A 20,469-nucleotide genomic window follows, 5' to 3' on the forward strand; every position below is an offset into this window, starting at 1 on the left:
GAGAATGGGGGTGGGGTCTGCTTGTGGGGGAGCTGACTGATGTCTAGGCTGCCTTAGGCCCTTTGAAGGAGGGAAATTACCTTTATTAAGGCTGCTATGTGACATGTCTTGCACGGAGTAGTACATTATGTTATGTAGTCCAGCGAGGTGTAAGTAGCATCATTTATGTTAAGTTGGAGCAAACTGAAGCTCAAAGAGCTTCAGGTAACTTATCCCATTAGGAGGCAGAATGGGAGCCTTCTGGTTCTCTCACCCGGCACCACAAGTGGCTCACCCACTTGAATGGACATGGTGATGCACTCACTATGTCTCAGAAAAGCCAAGTGGATGGGCATTTTAAAACATGTGGTTACATTCTTCTGTTTATTTTTCTACAACTTGGCTCCTCTATTGACTTCTGTAGCTGGCTATTTAAGCAGGTTATTTAAGGAAATATTAAGCAGGTTTATTGAGCAAATATCAGGAAAACATTTATAGCTGGGCACGAGAAACTTTGAACTCAATTTTTCATTGCTGATCACTCTTTCTTGGAAAAGCCCTTCATTGCATTCCTTTGACAGGGGCTGTTGGTAGTTAAAATTCATCTTTGGGTTAGCTGAGGAAGGTGTTACAGAAAAATGGCCACCTGTAATCTTACCACATAGTCTGCATTTAATGACTACTTCCCAAGGACCGTGCGGGCAGGAAGTCATCCTTGGAGCTGACTGAGGGGTGTGGCCTCCCAGAGAAGAGGTCCAGAGGCTGACTGAAACCCCGGGGTCAGGCAGGATGTCTCATGAAAGGCGATTCTTTTCATGATAGAAAATTGGGCATGACTGGGTACTCAGAAAGCCAAACAGGAAATTGAACAGAGGGAGGAAACTTACTACAAAAGTAAATGATAACCAAATGCTGCTTGATTTGAACGTTAAATATGTTTGGCTTTTAAAATGAGATCTGATACCAGAATCCACTGATAATACTGAACATTAGGAAACCTGTATAGCTACAGGTTAAGTGCCTCATGACACAGGGCAAAGGGAATAGACAGCACTGTCTGGGGAACACTGTCACAGGGAGAATCAACCCTGAGTCTGATCCCGCCTCTAGGTTTAACTACTGGTTTGCAGAATATGGGGAAGAAGAACATGTTAACACTACAAGGAGGCAATTAGTCTGTTTCAGAATGTGGGGAATTCTATATAACAAATGGTTCAGTTTCTCTCTTTGAGCCACTGCAATGAACATGCTGCTGACTCTAAGGGGTGGAAATCAGGCTAAATAAGCTAAACTACTACTAGTGAAAATCTCTCTCCTATATTCGATTCAGACAAGAAGACAGTTAGCAAGAGTTCTGTCAAAACCTGGGCCTTTTGGTGTAGCTCCAGGACTCGCGAGGACAACCAACACCCACCTCTACCACCCACAAAGCCAAAACAGCTCTTTGGAGCTCCTCTTGAGGATGTATGTGATAACGACAGCCTGCCCACCCCAATTCTGGTAGGTCTTATTTTGGTTTTCTGTAACCCTCCTGAGGAGGGGAGTTCTGAGAGATCAAGTGTTCTCTTCCAAATCTACCCCCAAATGAAGAAGTCTGGCTTTGTCTGATAAGTTTCATAATATTACTTCAAAGAATAAGGTCTGATTTAGGTACTGCAGAGTTACAAGGCAAATACCAGATGAAAAGGTACTCTCATCCATTCCACTGATTTCAACAAAGACCCACCTATACTGGCTCAGGCCAGTTAAAATGGACTCTGTAAGGTAAGGGAGTCAGAGAAGGCGAGGTTGGGAGAAAGCATGAGACCAGCACTTGACAGGAACAGATCACCTTTAACGAGGCGAGAAGGGGCAGCAGTCAGAGGAGTGAGCTGCTGCACCACCCCAAGAAAAGAGTGAGCATCTACAGGCCTGTATGTGGAAAGCCTCTGTCCTAAGGGGGCCTGTTCGCCAAGGTTGTTCAGAGCAGTTCTCTCTCACACAGCTGGGGCAAGGAATTTCGGAGACCGGCCAGAGGCTGGGACCAGCTGGGATCTGGGCGTAATCAACCTAATGTCCATGTTTTTCTTCGGGTGACAGAGTTCTTTATTTTGCATAGAACGGTGGGGAGGACCTGGAGGGGAGTTTTAACTCCAGGCTATTTTGAGCTGTGTAACTTTCCTTCAGACTCTGTGTGTAAGAATCTCTGAGGGTCCACTTCATCCTCATATGGTCTCCTGGTCTCCTCCCTTGAAGTCGACACTCGTCTCAAGTCTCCTTCAGCTGAGTCTACTCCGCCTTATGACTCAAAATGTCTCACACGGATTTGATTTGTAACTCTAGTGTTTAAGCATAAAGTACTCATCCTCTGGCAAAAAATGAATCATTTGAGCCTGACAGAATGTGTCAAAAGAAAGCCACAGAGTTTGGACTGTGCTTTATCAAATTAGTACATTGAACTGTAAGCATTAACACTTGTTCACTGTCCACTATCTCTCCAAGCACTATACTAGTTGCAGGGAATTTTATGGTAGATATGAAGAAATTTGTCATCCAAGTTATGTGCTAGCACTACCCCAGACCTGTGTCTTTCACAGAAAATTTAGGGGGCAGCTATGATTATCATCACCCCCACTTCATAAATGAAAAACAAAAGAGCCTCACCCAAGTATGTGCTATGCCTAAAGTCTCACAGTGGATAAGTAGCAGAACAGATTCCACATTCCTTGAAAAACCTGGCTCCAATATCTGTTATCTCTCTACTCTGCAGACAGCAGAGGATATTAAAATACAGAAAAAGGAACTAGAAAGGCTGATGAGAAAGAAATGTGGTCAGAGAAGGAGGAGAGGCATATTGAGCCTGATTTTGAGGGGAGGGAATACAGGAAATAGGAATGAATGGGGTGGACAGTCCCTGAAAGGGGAATACACAAATGGAGCATGAATATGGCAAAAAGATTTCCACACTTAGGGAAGAGCATCTATAACAGGGAATAATGAGAAAGGAGCAGTGAAGGAGGAGAGGGTGAATCTACAAAGGCCTCAAAGCAGAGACGTTTAACACGGTAAATTCACTAAAACGGAAAGTCTGATTACACAAGTGTTTAAAATGTTTCACGGTATGAATGCCAAATCGATTGTTGGGTAGAAAATATATTTAGAGACACTGAAGAAAAAATTTCAAATTGACTTCGGTCCAGTTCTAGCACTGTACCCTCATACACCACAGCTCTGTCAAAAGAGGAGCAAGCTTGTGCTCTGGGCTTGTAGATATGAAACGTCCCATACTTTTCTTTTCTTTCCTTCCCTATAGGATATGCTTTCCTACATCAATCAAAACGGGCCGTTTACAGAAGGCATCTTCAGAAAATCAGGCAATATACAGTCACGCAGGGCCCTAAAGGAGAAACTAAACTCTGGGGACAAAGTGAACTTGGATGATGAATCCATTCTTGTGGTAGCATCCACCTTAAAGGTAAGGAAAGTTTGAGCCTTATCCACACACAGAGGAAATCTGAAGCTGTATGACTGGTCCTTCATTATGACCGCCCAAGAAACATAAGAGGCGTAAGAGAGGAAGGATTTGAAAAAGTGAAAAACACTTCACAAAGCCAAAATTGAAGGAAGGTACCCCAAAGATGATAAGCCCCACATATTAGATATTTTCCTTTTTCATTGCACATCTTGACTCCTGAACACTCCATGCAAAAGAATAATAATAAATTTCAAAATACACACTTACACATAGAGTGTTTACCAAAACAAGCTTCCTGCTTTTGATGACTTCCTCATCATCTTTTAATGAAGGCAGCATTTCCAAAATAAAATTTACATTAAGCTTTTGGAAATAGTTAACAGAAGTAACTTCCCAAGGGGCTCAGACAGTAAAGAATCCGCCTGCAATTTGGGAAACCTGGGTTCGATTCCTGGGTTGGAAGAATCCCTGGAAAAGGGACTGGCATACCGACTCCAGTATTTTTGTCTGGAGAATCCCATGGACGGAGGAGTCCGGCAGGCTATATAGTCCATGGGGTGGCACAGAGTCAGACACGGCTGAAGCAACTCAGCATGGATGCAAGACAGATGGTTACTTACTGTGGTAAACTCGTGTGTGTGTGTGTGTGTGTGTGTGTGTGTGTGTGTGTGTGTGTTAGTCGCCTAGTCGTGTCCGACTCTCTGTGATCCCATGGACTGTAGCCCACCAGGCCCCTTGGTCCATGGGATTCTCCAGGCAAGAATACTAGAGTGGGCTGCCATGCCCTTCTCCAGGAGATCTTCCTGATTCAGGGATCGAACCTGCACCCCTTGCATCTCCTGCATTGGCAGGCAGGTTCTTTATCACCAGCACCACCTGGGAAGCCCATTTGTCTTACAGGGAATCAAAAAACGCTTAGTGAGGCCACCAAATTCTCTGATCATTTCACCATCCTTCCTTCCCCTGTCTCTCAATGCCTTTTACTTTAAAATTAGAGTAGGGATGACTCCACCATTTGTTCCTCCTTTGATCTCTCTTACCATCTTCAACACCCTTTGTTAATATTTGTATGTTTAACCCACCACCCAAGGTTACAGTTACATGGTAACCAGTTTTTATTACATGCCTCATCTTATAAATCTTATTTTTAAAGTGAGTGCAACAGTCAAAATCAGTTTGGAATTTTGAAAATTCAATAGATTCATACAAAAAATAGACTGAGTTTGAAATGATACAGCTAAATCACAAGTGTATAGTTAAATTTCTACCAGGGCAGCTAAATCACAAGTGTATAGTTAAATTTCTACCAGGGCAATAATAGAACAGGAAAAAAATTTAATCAATTCATCTTGATACCTGTTAGCAGCTATGAACAAAGATATATTGATGTAGTAATAACTACAGACAGGTTATTAAAATTACATTAGAAACTAAATATATGGTCTTTCCTTGTGCCCTATTAATGTTCGATTGTATGATAACAGCAACAGTGCAGATACCACTTAGAGCTGACCCCTACTGCACGTGCACCATAATAACACACACTAGGTGTGCAAACAGCAAGTAGAGTGCTACCCTCTGTAAGGTGCACCCTGGGGACTGATTTGAGTTCTGAGCAAGATTTACTAGGCTCTTGCCTATTTCCATGCTCTAAGCACAGACTAGTAAGAGGGTGGCTACTTATGGGTACAGGTCTTACACAATCCCAAAGTGTTCTTTTCCTAAAGTTGATTGATCTTGGTGGGGAATCAAACTTTGCAACCTCAGCCTTGATAATACCATATGTCAAAGCCACCACAGAGTTGGTCTAAATCAGAAATGAATACATAGACAGAACCACCTTGAGTTTTCCACTAAACTGTCTATAAACAGAGATCCAATAGCAAATACCCACAGCATATTCTGCATGAGTCATGTCCTGGCTTAACCATACTCAGTCTCACCAATCGATTCTACAGCACGGGGACCAGGAGAGAGAAGAGACACACTCTCCAAGTGCATGTAGTTTGGTACACAAGGCAAAGGCCTGCTGCACACTCCCAGACTCCTAGAAGCCAAAGCCAGCTGAGGTGGTTGAATGGCATCACCAACTCAATGGACATGAATTTGAGCAAGACCCAGGTGTTGGTGATGGACAGGAAAGCCTGGTGTGCTGCAGTCCATGGGGTCCCAAAGAGTAGGACACGACTGAACGACTGAACGGAAATGGAGTGCTTCCTCCTTCCAAATGTACTGTGGGCACTCCATAAAAAGCATAGTGAAAACCTAATGACCATGATTGGGTACTGTATACCAATTACAAGAAAAAGTATGAGAGGACTGCGACTTTGTACATTATCTTTGTACTCTGTCCTCAGTACTCAAAAGAGTGCCTGGCACAAACAGCAGCTCAGTAAGTACTGAAACAAGTGAACACTGACTGCATTATAATCACGACAGTTGCCCAGAAACACTGCCTGAACAAGATACTATTAAGAGAAGTCAGGCTCTATATTAAGACCAGTGGAAGCAAGTTGTGCCTTTGAAACTGGCAAGGCAATACAATCATTTCCCCTCAGTCTTGCACAACAGTTTACAACTTCAACTATTTTAATAGGCCCCATTCTATGATACTAAGACTTGTTCATCAGTGATGAACTTTCCAGGCCTCCACTTAGGAAGCTTACATTTGCATTTTCTATCCCACAGGTGTGAAGTTGCAATGTATCTAAATTCTCAGTTTCCTCTTTGGGGAGGATATATTCCATTCAAAGAGTTGTAAGGGTAACATGTTGTTTACCCTTTGGGGCTTTTGATTTATTTCTAACACCTGCTGCTTAAAAGTCTGTAGGACTGAACTTTTATATGGTTTAAAAAAAAAAAAAAGATTGAAGCTATTATGAGACTAGCTTTTCCCCAAAGAGCACATATACCTCAAGTCTTCTCTTAATATGTGTATAAGAGCATGTAGGGGTGTACTTTTGTTTGTTTTATTTCAGAACTTCTCTTTCTTGAATTCAGAGCAAGCACTGTGTCTTAAGTAAACAAACAAAATGGGTATGTGCATTTCTTTTCAAGAAACTAATAGGATTTAGGATGAGTTATCACCAGACCTTGCCAGTTTGTACTAATGTGCTAACATGAACACAAAGAGTAAGTTCCAGGTGATAGAAGGAGCTTTAGCTTCATTCTCACTACAGCCCAAACTCTACTTTTATGCGTCTAATTTTAGTTGGGGAAAATCCAACCAGTACTTCTGGATGTGCAAGGCTGTGGAGAATCACAGCCAAGCTCTGTGTGAATCAGTCTGCGTGGCTATGAAGGAACCACGGACTGAACTGAATTTGTCAACTAAATATTTTCTTTGCAACTTCTCCATTGAATTTATCATAAGACTAATATATATTTTTTGATCTATCTAAGGATTTTCTTCAAAATATTCCAGGAAGCATATTTTCAGCCACTCTCTATGATAAATGGCTTGATGTTATTGATCAAGGGAATGAGGAGGAGAAAATAACTGCGACCCAGAGGTAATGATGCAATTTTCTCAACTCTGAGAAAATACAACCAACATACTCTTAGGAAAATATCAGCTTATGGTTACAGCTGTGTCCACTAAAATAATGACCAGTATCAAAAGGTTTCACTTGATCATACCCATGGAAGCCAGTTTGAAAAGAGATGCACGCCTTATTGGTGACATTGTAATTGGTGTTTTTCTGCTAATCTTATTAATATGGAATGCTTGACCATTTTACACCTTCTGAATACACGAAATCGTTGGAGATGAAATCCATTGGTCTAAAAAGAGATGATAAAGAACCAATCTGCCAGCGGTATGATCTTAAATACAAACACATAACTAACCAGAGCAGTTCTTACCTGGCTCAGGAATTAAACTCGGTGAAACATTTTTGTGTGCATTCATGCCTGGAACTGTGAGAATGGACTGTGGACATGGTATAAAAAGAAGTATTTTTTTCTCTGTATTTCCACTTACTGAGCAAAATGACTCGCTTTATTGATAAGTGCCTTTTTCTGTCATTAGGCTTCTAGACCAGCTGCCAAGAGCCAATGTAGTTTTTCTGCGATACCTTTTTGGAGTGTTACACAACATTGAGCAACATTCCTCATCCAATCAGATGACAGCTTATATTTTATCAGTGTGTATGACCACAAGCATTCTTGGTCTGCTTAATTCTGGCAGCACAGCATTCGAAAACTTCACCAAGAAGGTAATGAGAGCTCTCATTTTTATGCCTTGCAGGGCAGAGTCCCCATTTTGAACCTGAAGTCTGTGGTATTAACTCTGGTGAACCAGATGTTTAAAGTGCACATTTTAATTACACTGCCTTGGACTGGCAGAGGCCTGCTCTGGTTGGGCATGGGAAGGTGTGTTGCAACTGAGAACAGTCGAGTCACTTCTCCTTTGCCATCCAAGAGATTAAACAATAGAGAGATAAGAGTAGGATGGTATGATAGAGAAGACCCTGGCTTTGGAGTCTGAGAACCAAGATTCAACTCTCAGCCTAATCACTGAGGGGTGTACAAACCTCCAAACTATGATTTCATCATTACACAATGATGACAACACCCAATACATCTGGTCAGTCTCGGCACATCTTAGGCGGCCTGGGCAATATGAGCACCCAAGGTTCCACACATACCGGCCTCACTCTGCCAGTTCTGGCTCATTCAGGAAAATACTTGGCTTCTATTGTGTCTCTGCTAGAGGATGAGGAGGCTAGTAAAATATTTCAGAACATCCTGACAGAGCCACAACATGCCTAAGAAGATCACAGCTCTTTTCCAAGCTCCCCTGGACAGCAAGTGTGAGGCAAGGCAATGCAGTTAGACAGACAGACATGTTGTCTCTCCAGATGCTTTCTTCCGTCACAAACCCTGCCACCCTACACGGAAACTTCTGCTACCCACGTTTCAGATAGTTCTTCACTGAACTGAATTTCAAAATTTGTGTTGCATTTGATGCTTTATCAAGTTTAATGAGATGGTATATATAAATTCTATCTCAAGAAAACTAGAAAAAAGTTCAATAAAAATAAACAAAACTTAATAAGAAAATATACATTTTTGTCCCAAACATCCTATGTAGGCTACTTAAAAATCATCCTAGTGTTAAGCATGTAGCAATCATTACAAAATTTTAGCTATCAGACTAGGCCACATATTATAACTTTAGTCCACCGACGAAAAGAATTTTAAAATTTGTGTCCCAGAAATACAGAACAGACTTTTGAACTCTGTGGGAGAAGGTGAGGGTGGGATGTTTCAAAAGAACAGCATGTATACTATCTATGGTGAAACAGATCACCAGCCCAGGTGGGATGCATGAGACAAGTGCTCCAGCCTGGTGCACTGGGAAGACCCAGAGGAATCAGGTGGAGAGGGAGATGGGAAGGGGGATCGGGATGGGGAATAAGTGTAAATCTATGGCTGATTCATATCAATGTATGACAAAACCCACTGAAATGTTGTGAAGCAATTAGCCTCCAACTAATAAAAAAATTGAAAAAAAAAAAAAAATTTGTGTCCAAAGTACTCTTGAAAGGATTAGTTATTTCTTAGAAAAAGCTGATGCATATATAATATATATATATTTTTTAAATCAAGTGAATTTTTCTGACTTCTTTTGCATTTTTTGTGAGAGCCAAGATTCATGTATGAAATGTGATTTACTATTAGGCCATATGTACAGTAATACCCCATTTTTTGCCCCTCTGTGTTACAGATTTCTTTCATACAATTTCTCATTGAAAACTGTCTCAAGATATTTGGAGAAGATATCACGTCTCTCTTTGGACCGAAATCAGTGAGTTGTGATAACAGTCATATCACTGACGTCACTGATAACAGTGAGAAGGTTGCAGGTACGTGAATAATGTAACTGGCTTTGATGCAAAAGACAGCAAGGCTGCCAGGGTCAATGGGAGATCTTGGAGTCCAAAGCACATTCTAAGGGCAGTAATTTCCATCCGCTCCAAGACATGGGAAGTTTCCCACTTGTGAGATCAAAGAAAGGATAAGACTGTTCTGATTTCAAGAAGCTACTAATACAGCTTTAGAAGACATCATGGTTCAGTTCAGTTCAGTTGCTCAGTCGAGTCTGACTCTTTATGATCCCAAGGACTGCACTGACCCCAACTCCTTGGGGTCAAGGGCTGCAGCGTGCCAGGCCTCCCTGTCCATCACCAACTCCCGGAGCTTACTTAAACTCATGTCCATCGAATCAGTGATGCCATCCAACCATCTCACCCTGTCTGGTCCCCTTCTGCTCCTGCCTTCAATCTTTCCCAGCATCAGGGATTTTTCCAATGAGTTAGTTCTTTGCATCAGGTGGCCAAAGTATTGGAGTTTCGGCTTCAGCATCAGTCCTTCCAATGAACACCCAGGACTGATCTCCTTTAGGATGGACCGGTTGGATCTCCTTGCAGTCCAAGGGACTCTCAAGAGTCTTCTCCAACACCACAGTCGAAAAGCATCAATTTTTCAGCACTCAGCTTTCTTCACAGTACAACTCTCACATCCATACATGACCACTGGAAAACCATAGCCTTGACCAGACGGACCTTTGTTGGCAAGGTAATGTCTCTGCTTTTTAATGTGCTATCTAGGTTGGTCATAACTTTCCTTCCAAGGAGTAAGCGTCTTTTAATTTCATGGCTGCAATCACCACCCGCAGTGATTTTGGAGCCCCCAAAAATAAAGTATGACACTGTTTCCACTGTCTCCGCATCTATTTCCCATGAGGTGATGGGACCAGATGCCATGATCTTAGTTTTCTGAATGTTGAGCTTTAAGCCAACTTTTTCACTCTCCTCTTTCACTTTCATCAAGCGGCTTTTTAGTTCCTCTTCACCCTCTGCCATAAGGGTGGTGTCATCTGCATATCTGAGGTTATTGATATTTCTCCTGGCAATCTTGATTCCAGCTTGTGCTTCTTCCAGCCCAGCGTTTCTCTTGATGTACTCTGCATATAAGTTAAATAAGCAGGGTGACAATGTACAGCCTTGACGTACTCCTTTTCCTATTTGGAACCAGTCAGTTGTTCCGTGTCTAGTTCTAACTGTTGCTTCCTGACCTGCATACAGGTTTCTCAAGGGGCAGGTCAGGTGGTCTGGTATTCCCTTCTCCTTCAGAATTTTCCACAGTTTATTCGAGCGTGATCCACACGCTCGAAGGCTTTGGCATAGTCAATAAAGCAGAAATAGATGTTTTTCTGGAACTCTCTTGCTTTTTCGATGATCCAGTGGATACTGGCAATTTGATCTCTGGTTCCTCTGCCTTTTCAAAACCAGCTTGGATATCTGGAAGTTCTCAGCTCACATATTGCTGAAGCCTGGCTTGGAGAATTTTGAGCATTACTTTACTAGCATGTGAGATGAGTGCAATTGTGCGGTAGTTTGAGCCTTCTTTGGGATTGCCTTTCTTAGGGATTGGAGTGAAAACTGACCTTTTCCAGTCCTGTGGCCCCTGCTGAGTTTTCCAAATTTGTTGACATATTGAGTGCAGCACTTTCACAGCATCATCTTTCAGGATTTGAAATAGCTCAACTGGAATTCCATCACATCCACTAGCTCGGTTCGAAGTGATGCTTTCTAAGGCCCACTTGACTTCACATTCCAGGATGTCTGGCTCTACGTGAGTGATCACACCATTGTGATTATCTGGGTCATGAAGACCTTCTTTGTACAGTTCTTCTGTGTATTCTTGCCACCTCTTCTTAATATCTTCTGCTTCTGTTAGGTCCATACCATTTCTGTCCTTTCTTGAACCCATCTTTGCATGTAATGTTCCCCTGGTATCTCTAATTTTCTTGAAGAGATCTCTAGTCTTTCCCATTCTGTTGTTTTCCTCTATTTCTTTGCATTGATCGCTGAGGAAGGCTTTCTTCTCTCTCCTGGCTATTCTTTGGAACTCTGCATTCAAATGGGAATATCTTTCCTTTTCTCTTCTCTTCTTTTCACAGCTATTTGTCAGGCCTCCTCAGACAACCATTTTGCCTTTTTGCATTTCTTTTCCATGGGGATGCTCTTGATCCCTGTCTCCTGTACAATGTCACGAACTTCCGTTCATAGTTCATCAGGCTCTCTGTCTATCAGATTTAGTCCCTTAAATCTATTTCTCACTTCCACTCTATAGTCATCATGGATTTGATTTAGGTCATACCTGAATGGTCTAGTGGTCTTCCCCGCTTTCTTCTGTTGAAGTCTGCATTTGGCAATAAGGAGTTCATGATAGGAGCCACAGTCAGCTCCTGGTCTTGTTTTTGCTGACTGTATAGAGCTTCTCCATCTTTGCCTGCAAAGAATATAATCAATCTGATTTCGGTGTTGACCATCTGGTGATGTCCATGTGTATGTGGTGATGTCTGGCAATGTCTTAGGTTAGGGCTTTTCTCGGGACAGTTCTCTTTCTCTCTCTCTGGCTATCCCACAGTCCGGGTTGCTATCTCACATTAGCTCCCTCAGATTGCCCTCGGGGCATTCAGGCCCGGTCCTTACTCTAAGCAATGCAGCCCATGCTTCCCGGTTCAGCCCCCACTTGCTGGTGGTGGATGCCAGCGTCTGGGCTACTTTTCTGCTGGGAGTTGCCGTTAGGCACATAATCTGTGGGTTTTATTTATTTATATATTTACTTTTCCTCCCGGTTATGTTGTCCTCTGAGATTCCAAAACTCCCCACAAACCCGCTATGAGAGTGTTTCCTGGTGTTTGGAAACTTCTGCTCTTTTAAGACTCCCTTCCCAGGACGGATCTCTGTCCCTGCCTCTTTTGTCTCCCTTTTTATCTTTTATATTTTGTCCTACCTCCTCTCAAAAACAATGGGCTGCCTTTCTGGGTGCCTGATGTCCTCTGCCAGCATTCAGAAGTTGTTTCGTGGAATTTGCTCAGCGTTCAAATGTTCTTCGGATGAATTTGTGAGGGACAAAGTGGTCTCCCCGTCCTATTCCTCTGCAATCGTAGGACCACCCCTGAGACTTGAACTCTCGAGTCTATCTCCACAGCAAGCTCACTTTCCATTCTGCTTCAGAGCCAGGCTGCGAATGGAACTGGACTAAATATTTATGTGTTTGTTTTTTTTGTTTAAATCTTTCCTCTCATTATCCCTGCTACCCTGCTACCATTCCAATATTGTCCCATTTATATTTCTTCCTCTGAATAAAATGTCTCACTAACTTAAGAAGTATTGGGGCCAGAAGAGAATTTCTACTTAAAGTATTTTTATTCTCATAATTGTTATTCTATACCCACAAAGTTTCAACATTTCACTTTTTAACATTCAAACCCTAATTTGACCATGAGGAAACACTAACCTAAATCTTGTTAGGATTGTTTAAAAAAGATGAGGTTATAAAGTTAAACTGTTTACCAGTCCCTGGCAACCCACTCCAGTATTATTATCCGGGAAATCCCGTAGACAGGAGCCTGATAGACGACAGTCCACAGCGTTGCAAGAGTTGGACACGACTGAACAACTGAGCACCATACTTTTCGTGGCTACAGTATGTACGTTTATTGGTCACAGAGCCAACAAGAACTCTAACACCAACCAATGAGGATTACGAAAGGGCCATCTAGGCCTGAAAATAAAAGTATAGGGCTTAATGTCTATTTTGCTTTCCGTCTATGCTCATAGGGTACCTGGACGTATAGCTTTGTAGCAACTGATGGAGCGTTCTTCCTGAGCATTCTTATTAAAGCTGAACAATGAATGAATACATTTGGAATCCATGAATACCTTTGGGTGGTTTTAGAAATAAAATAATCAGGTTAAGAGCAGGGACACCAGGGTGCATAAAGCAACTCAACCCATATAAACATGTATCCTTTTAACATTTGTACATATTAATTAGGAGAATCTCTTCCTGAATTTAGGAATGCATTTGCTTTCTTCATCATCTCCTTTTAAAATGATGGCGGTATGATGTCAAGGCAGGAAGAGCCTAAGGCAAAGTGATGACATTCCTTCAGGAATGCACACCTTCTGGAGGCTGCAAAATCAAATGGAGAATGGAGGTGGGGTCTGCTTGTGGGGGAGCTGACTGATGTCTAGGCTGCCTTAGGCCCTTTGAAGGAGGGAAATTACCTTTATTAAGGCTGCTATGTGACATGTCTTGCACGGAGTAGTACATTATGTTATGTAGTCCAGCGAGGTGTAAGTAGCATCATTTATGTTAAGTTGGAGCAAACTGAAGCTCAAAGAGCTTCAGGTAACTTATCCCATTAGGAGGCAGAATGGGAGCCTTCTGGTTCTCTCACCCGGCACCACAAGTGGCTCACCCACTTGAATGGACATGGTGATGCACTCACTATGTCTCAGAAAAGCCAAGTGGATGGGCATTTTAAAACATGTGGTTACATTCTTCTGTTTATTTTTCTACAACTTGGCTCCTCTATTGACTTCTGTAGCTGGCTATTTAGGCAGGTTATTTAAGGAAATATTAAGCAGGTTTATTGAGCAAATATCAGGAAAACATTTATGGCTGGGCACGAGAAACTTTGAACTCAATTTTTCATTGCTGATCACTCTTTCTTGGAAAAGCCCTTCATTGCATTCCTTTGACAGGGGCTGTTGGTAGTTAAAATTCATCTTTGGGTTAGCTGAGGAAGGTGTTACAGAAAAATGGCCACCTGTAATCTTACCACATAGTCTGCATTTAATGACTACTTCCCAAGGACCGTGCGGGCAGGAAGTCATCCTTGGAGCTGACTGAGGGGTGTGGCCTCCCAGAGAAGAGGTCCAGAGGCTGACTGAAACACAGGGTCAGGCAGGATGTCTCATGAAAGGCGATTCTTTTCATGATAGAAAATTGGGCATGACTGGGTACTCAGAAAGCCAAACAGGAAATTGAACAGAGGGAGGAAACTTACTACAAAAGTAAATGATAACCAAATGCTGCTTGATTTGAACGTTAAATATGTTTGGCTTTTAAAATGAGATCTGATACCAGAATCCACTGATAATACTGAACATTAGGAAACCTGTATAGCTACAGGTTAAGTGCCTCATGACACAGGGCAAAGGGAATAGACAGCACTGTCTGGGGAACACTGTCACAGGGAGAATCAACCCTGAGTCTGATCCCGCCTCTAGGTTTAACTACTGGTTTGCAGAATATGGGGAAGAAGAACATGTTAACACTACAAGGAGGCAATTAGTCTGTTTCAGAATGTGGGGAATTCTATATAACAAATGGTTCAGTTTCTCTCTTTGAGCCACTGCAATGAACATGCTGCTGACTCTAAGGGGTGGAAATCAGGCTAAATAAGCTAAACTACTACTAGTGAAAATCTCTCTCCTATATTCGATTCAGACAAGAAGACAGTTAGCAAGAGTTCTGTCAAAACCTGGGCCTTTTGGTGTAGCTCCAGGACTCGCGAGGACAACCAACACCCACCTCTACCACCCACAAAGCCAAAACAGCTCTTTGGAGCTCCTCTTGAGGATGTATGTGATAACGACAGCCTGCCCACCCCAATTCTGGTAGGTCTTATTTTGGTTTTCTGTAACCCTCCTGAGGAGGGGAGTTCTGAGAGATCAAGTGTTCTCTTCCAAATCTACCCCCAGATGAAGAAGTCTGGCTTTGTCTGATAAGTTTCATAATATTACTTCAAAGAATAAGGTCTGATTTAGGTACTGCAGAGTTACAAGGCAAATACCAGATGAAAAGGTACTCTCATCCATTCCACTGATTTCAACAAAGACCCACCTATACTGGCTCAGGCCAGTTAAAATGGACTCTGTAAGGTAAGGGAGTCAGAGAAGGCGAGGTTGGGAGAAAGCATGAGACCAGCACTTGACAGGAACAGATCACCTTTAACGAGGCGAGAAGGGGCAGCAGTCAGAGGAGTGAGCTGCTGCACCACCCCAAGAGAAGAGTGAGCATCTACAGGCCTGTATGTGGAAAGCCTCTGTCCTAAGGGGGCCTGTTCGCCAAGGTTGTTCAGAGCAGTTCTCTCTCACACAGCTGGGGCAAGGAATTTCGGAGACCGGCCAGAGGCTGGGACCAGCTGGGAGCTGGGCGTAATCAACCTAATGTCCATGTTTTTCTGCGGGTGACAGTGTTCTTTATTTTGCATAGAATGGTGGGGAGGACCTGGAGGGGAGTTTTAACTCCAGGCTATTTTGAGCTGTGTAACTTTCCTTCAGACTCTGTGTGTAAGAATCTCTGAGGGTCCACTTCATCCTCAAATGGTCTCCTGGTCTCCTCCCTTGAAGTCGACACTCGTCTCAAGTCTCCTTCAGCTGAGTCTACTCCGCCTTATGACTCAAAATGTCTCACACGGATTTGATTTGTAACTCAAGTGTTTAAGCATAAAGTACTCATCCTCTGGCAAAAAATGAATCATTTGAGCCTGACAGAATGTGTCAAAAGAAAGTCACAGAGTTTGGACTGTGCTTTATCAAATTAGTGTATTGAACTGTAAGCATTAACACTTGTTCACTGTCCACTATCTCTCCAAGCACTACACTAGATGCAGGGAATTTTATGGTAGATATGAAGAAATTTGTCATCCAAGTTATGTGCTAGCACTACCCCAGACCTGTGTCTTTCACAGAAAATTTAGGGGGCAGCTATGATTATCATCACCCCCACTTCATAAATGAAAAACAAAAGAGCCTCACCCAAGTATGTGCTATGCCTAAAGTCTCACAGTGGATAAGTAGCAGAACAGATTCCACATTCCTTGAAAAACCTGGCTCCAATATCTGTTATCTCTCTACTCTGCAGACAGCAGAGGATATTAAAATACAGAAAAAGGAACTAGAAAGGCTGATGAGAAAGAAATGTGGTCGGAGAAGGAGGAGAGGCATATTGAGCCTGATTTTGAGGGGAGGGAATACAGGAAATAGGAATGAATGGGGTGGACAGTCCCTGAAAGGGGAATACACAAATGGAGCATGAATATGGCAAAAAGATTTCCACACTTAGGGAAGAGCATCTATAACAGGGAATAATGAGAAAGGAGCGGTGAAGGAGGAGAGGGTGAATCTACAAAGGCCTCAAAGCAGAGACGTTTAACACGGTAAATTCACTAAAACGGAAAGTCTGATTACACAAGTGTTTAAAATGTTTCACGGTATGAATGCCAAATCGATTGTTGGGTAGAAAATATATTTAGAGACACTGAAGAAAAAATTTCAAATTGACTTCGGTCCAGTTCTAGCACTGTACCCTCATACACCACAGCTCTGTCGAAAGAGGAGCAAGCTTGTGCTCTGGGCTTGTAGATATGAAACGTCCCATACTTTTCTTTTCTTTCCTTCCCTATAGGATATGCTTTCCTTTATCAACAAAAACGGGCCGTTCACAGAAGGCATCTTTAGAACATCAGGCAATATACAGTCACGCAGGGCCCTAAAGGAGAAACTAAACTCAGGGGACAAAGTGAACTTGGATGATGAGTCCATTCTTGTGGTAGCATCCACCTTAAAGGTAAGGAACGTTTGAGCCTTATCCACACACAGAGGAAATCTGAAGCTGTATGACTGGTCCTTCATTATGACTGCCCAAGAAACATAAGAGGTGTAAGAGAGGAAGGATTTGAAAAAGTGAAAAACACTTCACAAAGCCAAAATTGAAGGAAGGTACCCCAAATATGATAAGCTCCACATATTAGATATTTTCCTTTTTCATTGCACATCTTGACTCCTGAACACTCCATGCAAAAGAATAATAATAAATTTCAGAATACACACTTACACATAGAGTGTTTACCAAAACAAGCTTCCTGCTTTTGATGACTTCCTCATCATCTTTTAACGAAGGCAGCATTTCCAAAATAAAATTTACATTAAGCTTTTGGAAATACTTAACAGAAGTAACTTCCCAAGGGGCTCAGACAGTAAAGAATCCGCCTGCAATGCGGGAGACCTGGGTTCGATTCCTGGGTTGGAAGGATCCCTGGAAAAGGGACTGGCATACCGACTCCAGTAGTCTTGCCTGGAGAATCCCATGGACAAAGGAGTCTGGCAGGCTATATAGTCCATGGGGTGGCACAGAGTCAGACACGGCTGAAGCAACTCAGCATGGATGCAAGACTGATGGTTACTTACTGTGGTAAACTCGTGTGTGTGTGTGTGTGTGTGTGTGTGTGTGTGTGTGTGTGTGTTAGTCGCCTAGTCGTGTCCGACTCTCTGTGATCCCATGGACTGTAGCCCACCAGGCCCCTTGGTCCATGGGATTCTCCAGGCAAGAATACTAGAGTGGGCTGCCATGCCCTTCTCCAGGAGATCTTCCTGATTCAGGGATCGAACCTGCATCCCTTGCATCTCCTGCATTGGCAGGCAGGTTCTTTATCACTAGCACCACCTGGGAAGCCCATTTGTCTTACAGGGAATCGAAAAATGCTTAGTGAGGCCACCAGATTCTCTGATCATTCATCATCCTTCCTTCCCCTGTCTCTCAATGCCTTTTACTTTAAAATTAGAGTAGGGATGACTCCACCATTTGTTCCTCCTTTGATCTCTCTTACCATCTTCAACACCCTTTGTTAATATTTGTATGTTTAACCCACCACCCAAGGTTACAGTTACATGGTAACCAGTTTTTATTACATGCCTCATCTTATAAATCTTATTTTTAAAGTGAGTGCAACAGTCAAAATCAGTTTGGAATTTTGAAAATTCAACAGATTCATACAAAAAATAGACTGAGTTTGAAATGATACAGCTAAATCACAAGTGTATAGTTAAATTTATACCAGGGCAATAATAGAACAGGAAAAAAATTTAATCAATTCATCTTGATACTTGTTAGCAGCTATGAACAAAATTATATTGATGTAGTAATAACTACAGACAGGTTATTAAAATTACATTAGAAACTAACCATATGGTCTTTCCTTTTCCCCTATTAATGTTCGATTCTATGATAACAGCAACACTGCAGATACCACTTAGAGTTGACCCCTACTGCACGTGCACCATAATAACACACACTAGGTGTGCAAACAGCAAGTAGAGTGCTACCCTCTATAAGGTGCACCCTGGGGACTGATTTGAGTTCTGAGCAAGATTTACTAGGCTCTTGCCTATTTCCATGCTCTAAGCACAGACTAGTAAGAGGGTGGCTACTTATGGGTACAGGTCTTACACAATCCCAAAGTGTTCTTTCCCTAAAGTTGATTGATCTTGGTGGGGAATCAGACTTTGCAACCTCAGCCTTGATAATACCATATGTCAAAGCCACCACAGAGTTGGTCTAAATCAGAAATGAATACATAGACAGAACCACATTGAGTTTTCCATTAAACTGTCTATAAACAGAGATCCAATAGCAAATACCCACAGCATATTCTGCATGAGTCATGTCCTGGCTTAACCATACTCAGTCTCACCAATCGATTCTACAGCACAGGGTCCAGGAGAGAGAAGAGACACACTCTCCAAGTGCATGTAGTTTGGTACACAAGGCAAAGGCCTGCTGCACACTCCCAGACTCCCAGAAGCCAAAGCCAGCTGAGGTGGTCGAATGGCGTCACCAACTCGACGGACATGAATTTGAGCAAGACCCAGGTGTTGGTGATGGACAGGAAAGCCTGGTGTGCTGCAGTCCATGGGGTCCCAAAGAGTAGGACACGACTGAACGACTGAACGGAAGTGGAGTGCTTCCTCCTTCCAAATGTACTGTGGGCACTCCATAAAAAGCATAGTGAAAACCTAATGACCATGATTGGGTACTGTATACCAATTACAAGAAAAAGTATGAGAGGACTGCGACTTTGTACATTATCTTTGTACTCTGTCCTCAGTACTCAAAAGAGTGCCTGGCACAAACAGCAGCTCAATAAGTACTGAAACAAGTGAACACTGACTGCATTATAATCACGACAGTTGCCCAGAAACATTGCCTGAACAAGATACTATTAAGAGAAGTCAGGCTCTATATTAAGACCAGTGGAAGCAAGTTGTGCCTTTGAAACTGGCAAGGCAATACAATCATTTCCCCTCAGTCTTGCACAACAGTTTACAACTTCAACTATTTTAATAGGCCCCATTCTATGATACTAAGACTTGTTCATCAGTGATGAACTTTCCAGGCCTCCACTTAGGAAGCTTACATTTGCATTTTCTATCCCACAGGTGTGAAGTTGCAATGTATCTAAATTCTCAGTTTCCTCTTTGGGGAGGATATATTCCATTCAAAGAGTTGTTAGGGTAACATGTTGTTTACCCTTTGGGGCTTTTGATTTATTTCTAACACCTGCTGCTTAAAAGTCTGTAGGACTGAACTTTTATATGGTTTAAAAAAAAAAAAAAAAGACTGAAGCTATTATGAGACTAGCTTTTCCCCAAAGAGCACATATACCTCAAGTCTTCTCTTAATATGTGTATAAGAGCACGTAGGGCTGTACTTTTGTTTGTTTTATTTCAGAACTTCTCTTTCTTGAATTCAGAGCAAGCACTGTGTCTTAAGTAAACAAACAAAATGGGTATATGCATTTCTTTTCAAGAAACTAATAGGATTTAGGATGAGTTATCACCAGACCTTGCCAGTTTGTACGAATGTGCTAACATGAACACAAAGAGTAAGTTCCAGGTGATAGAAGGAGCTTTAGCTTCATTCTCACTACAGCCCAAACTCTACTTTTATGCGTCTAATTTTAGTTGGGGAAAATCCAACCAGCATTTATGGATGTGCAAGGCTGTGGAGAATCACAGCCAAGCTCTGTGTGAATCAGTCTGCGTGGCTATGAAGGAACCACGGACTGAACTGAATTTGTCAACTAAATATTTTCTTTGCAACTTCTCCATTGAATTTATCATAAGACTAATATATATTTTTTGATCTATCTAAGGATTTTCTTCAAAATATTCCAGGAAGCATATTTTCAGCCACTCTGTATGATAAATGGCTTGATGTTATTGATCAAGGGAATGAGGAGGAGAAAATAACTGCGACCCAGAGGTAATGATGCAATTTTCTCAACTCTGAGAAAATACAACCAACATACTCTTAGGAAAATATCAGCTTATGGTTACAGCTGTGTCCACTAAAATAATGACCAGTATCAAAAGGTTTCACTTGAT

General features: G+C 42.2%; 2 protein-coding genes across 2 annotated transcripts in view; both read left to right on the forward strand.

The window, feature by feature from the left end:
* Positions 1–1,836, forward strand: part of LOC122673217 — a 499,807-nt gene extending 497,971 nt beyond the window's left edge. Inside the window, exon 15 of the mRNA XM_043870743.1 lies at positions 1,310–1,836. Within this exon, the coding sequence (XP_043726678.1) occupies positions 1,310–1,587 (278 nt within the window). The 3' untranslated portion in view covers positions 1,588–1,836. The remainder of the gene's footprint in view (positions 1–1,309) is intronic.
* Positions 1,730–16,906, forward strand: LOC122673218 (rho GTPase-activating protein 20-like). Its single transcript, XM_043870744.1, has 9 exons — positions 1,730–1,743; positions 1,964–2,019; positions 2,556–2,626; positions 3,272–3,433; positions 6,836–6,945; positions 7,464–7,650; positions 9,165–9,303; positions 14,750–14,919; positions 16,712–16,906. Exons 1-9 carry the CDS (start codon positions 1,730–1,732, stop codon positions 16,886–16,888), a joined length of 1,086 nt encoding a protein of 361 aa, XP_043726679.1. The 3' UTR covers positions 16,889–16,906.
* The last annotated feature ends 3,563 nt before the right edge of the window (positions 16,907–20,469 follow it).

This window comes from Cervus elaphus, chromosome 17 (genome assembly GCF_910594005.1).
Source record: "Cervus elaphus chromosome 17, mCerEla1.1, whole genome shotgun sequence".
NCBI classification, from domain to species: domain Eukaryota; kingdom Metazoa; phylum Chordata; class Mammalia; order Artiodactyla; family Cervidae; genus Cervus; species Cervus elaphus.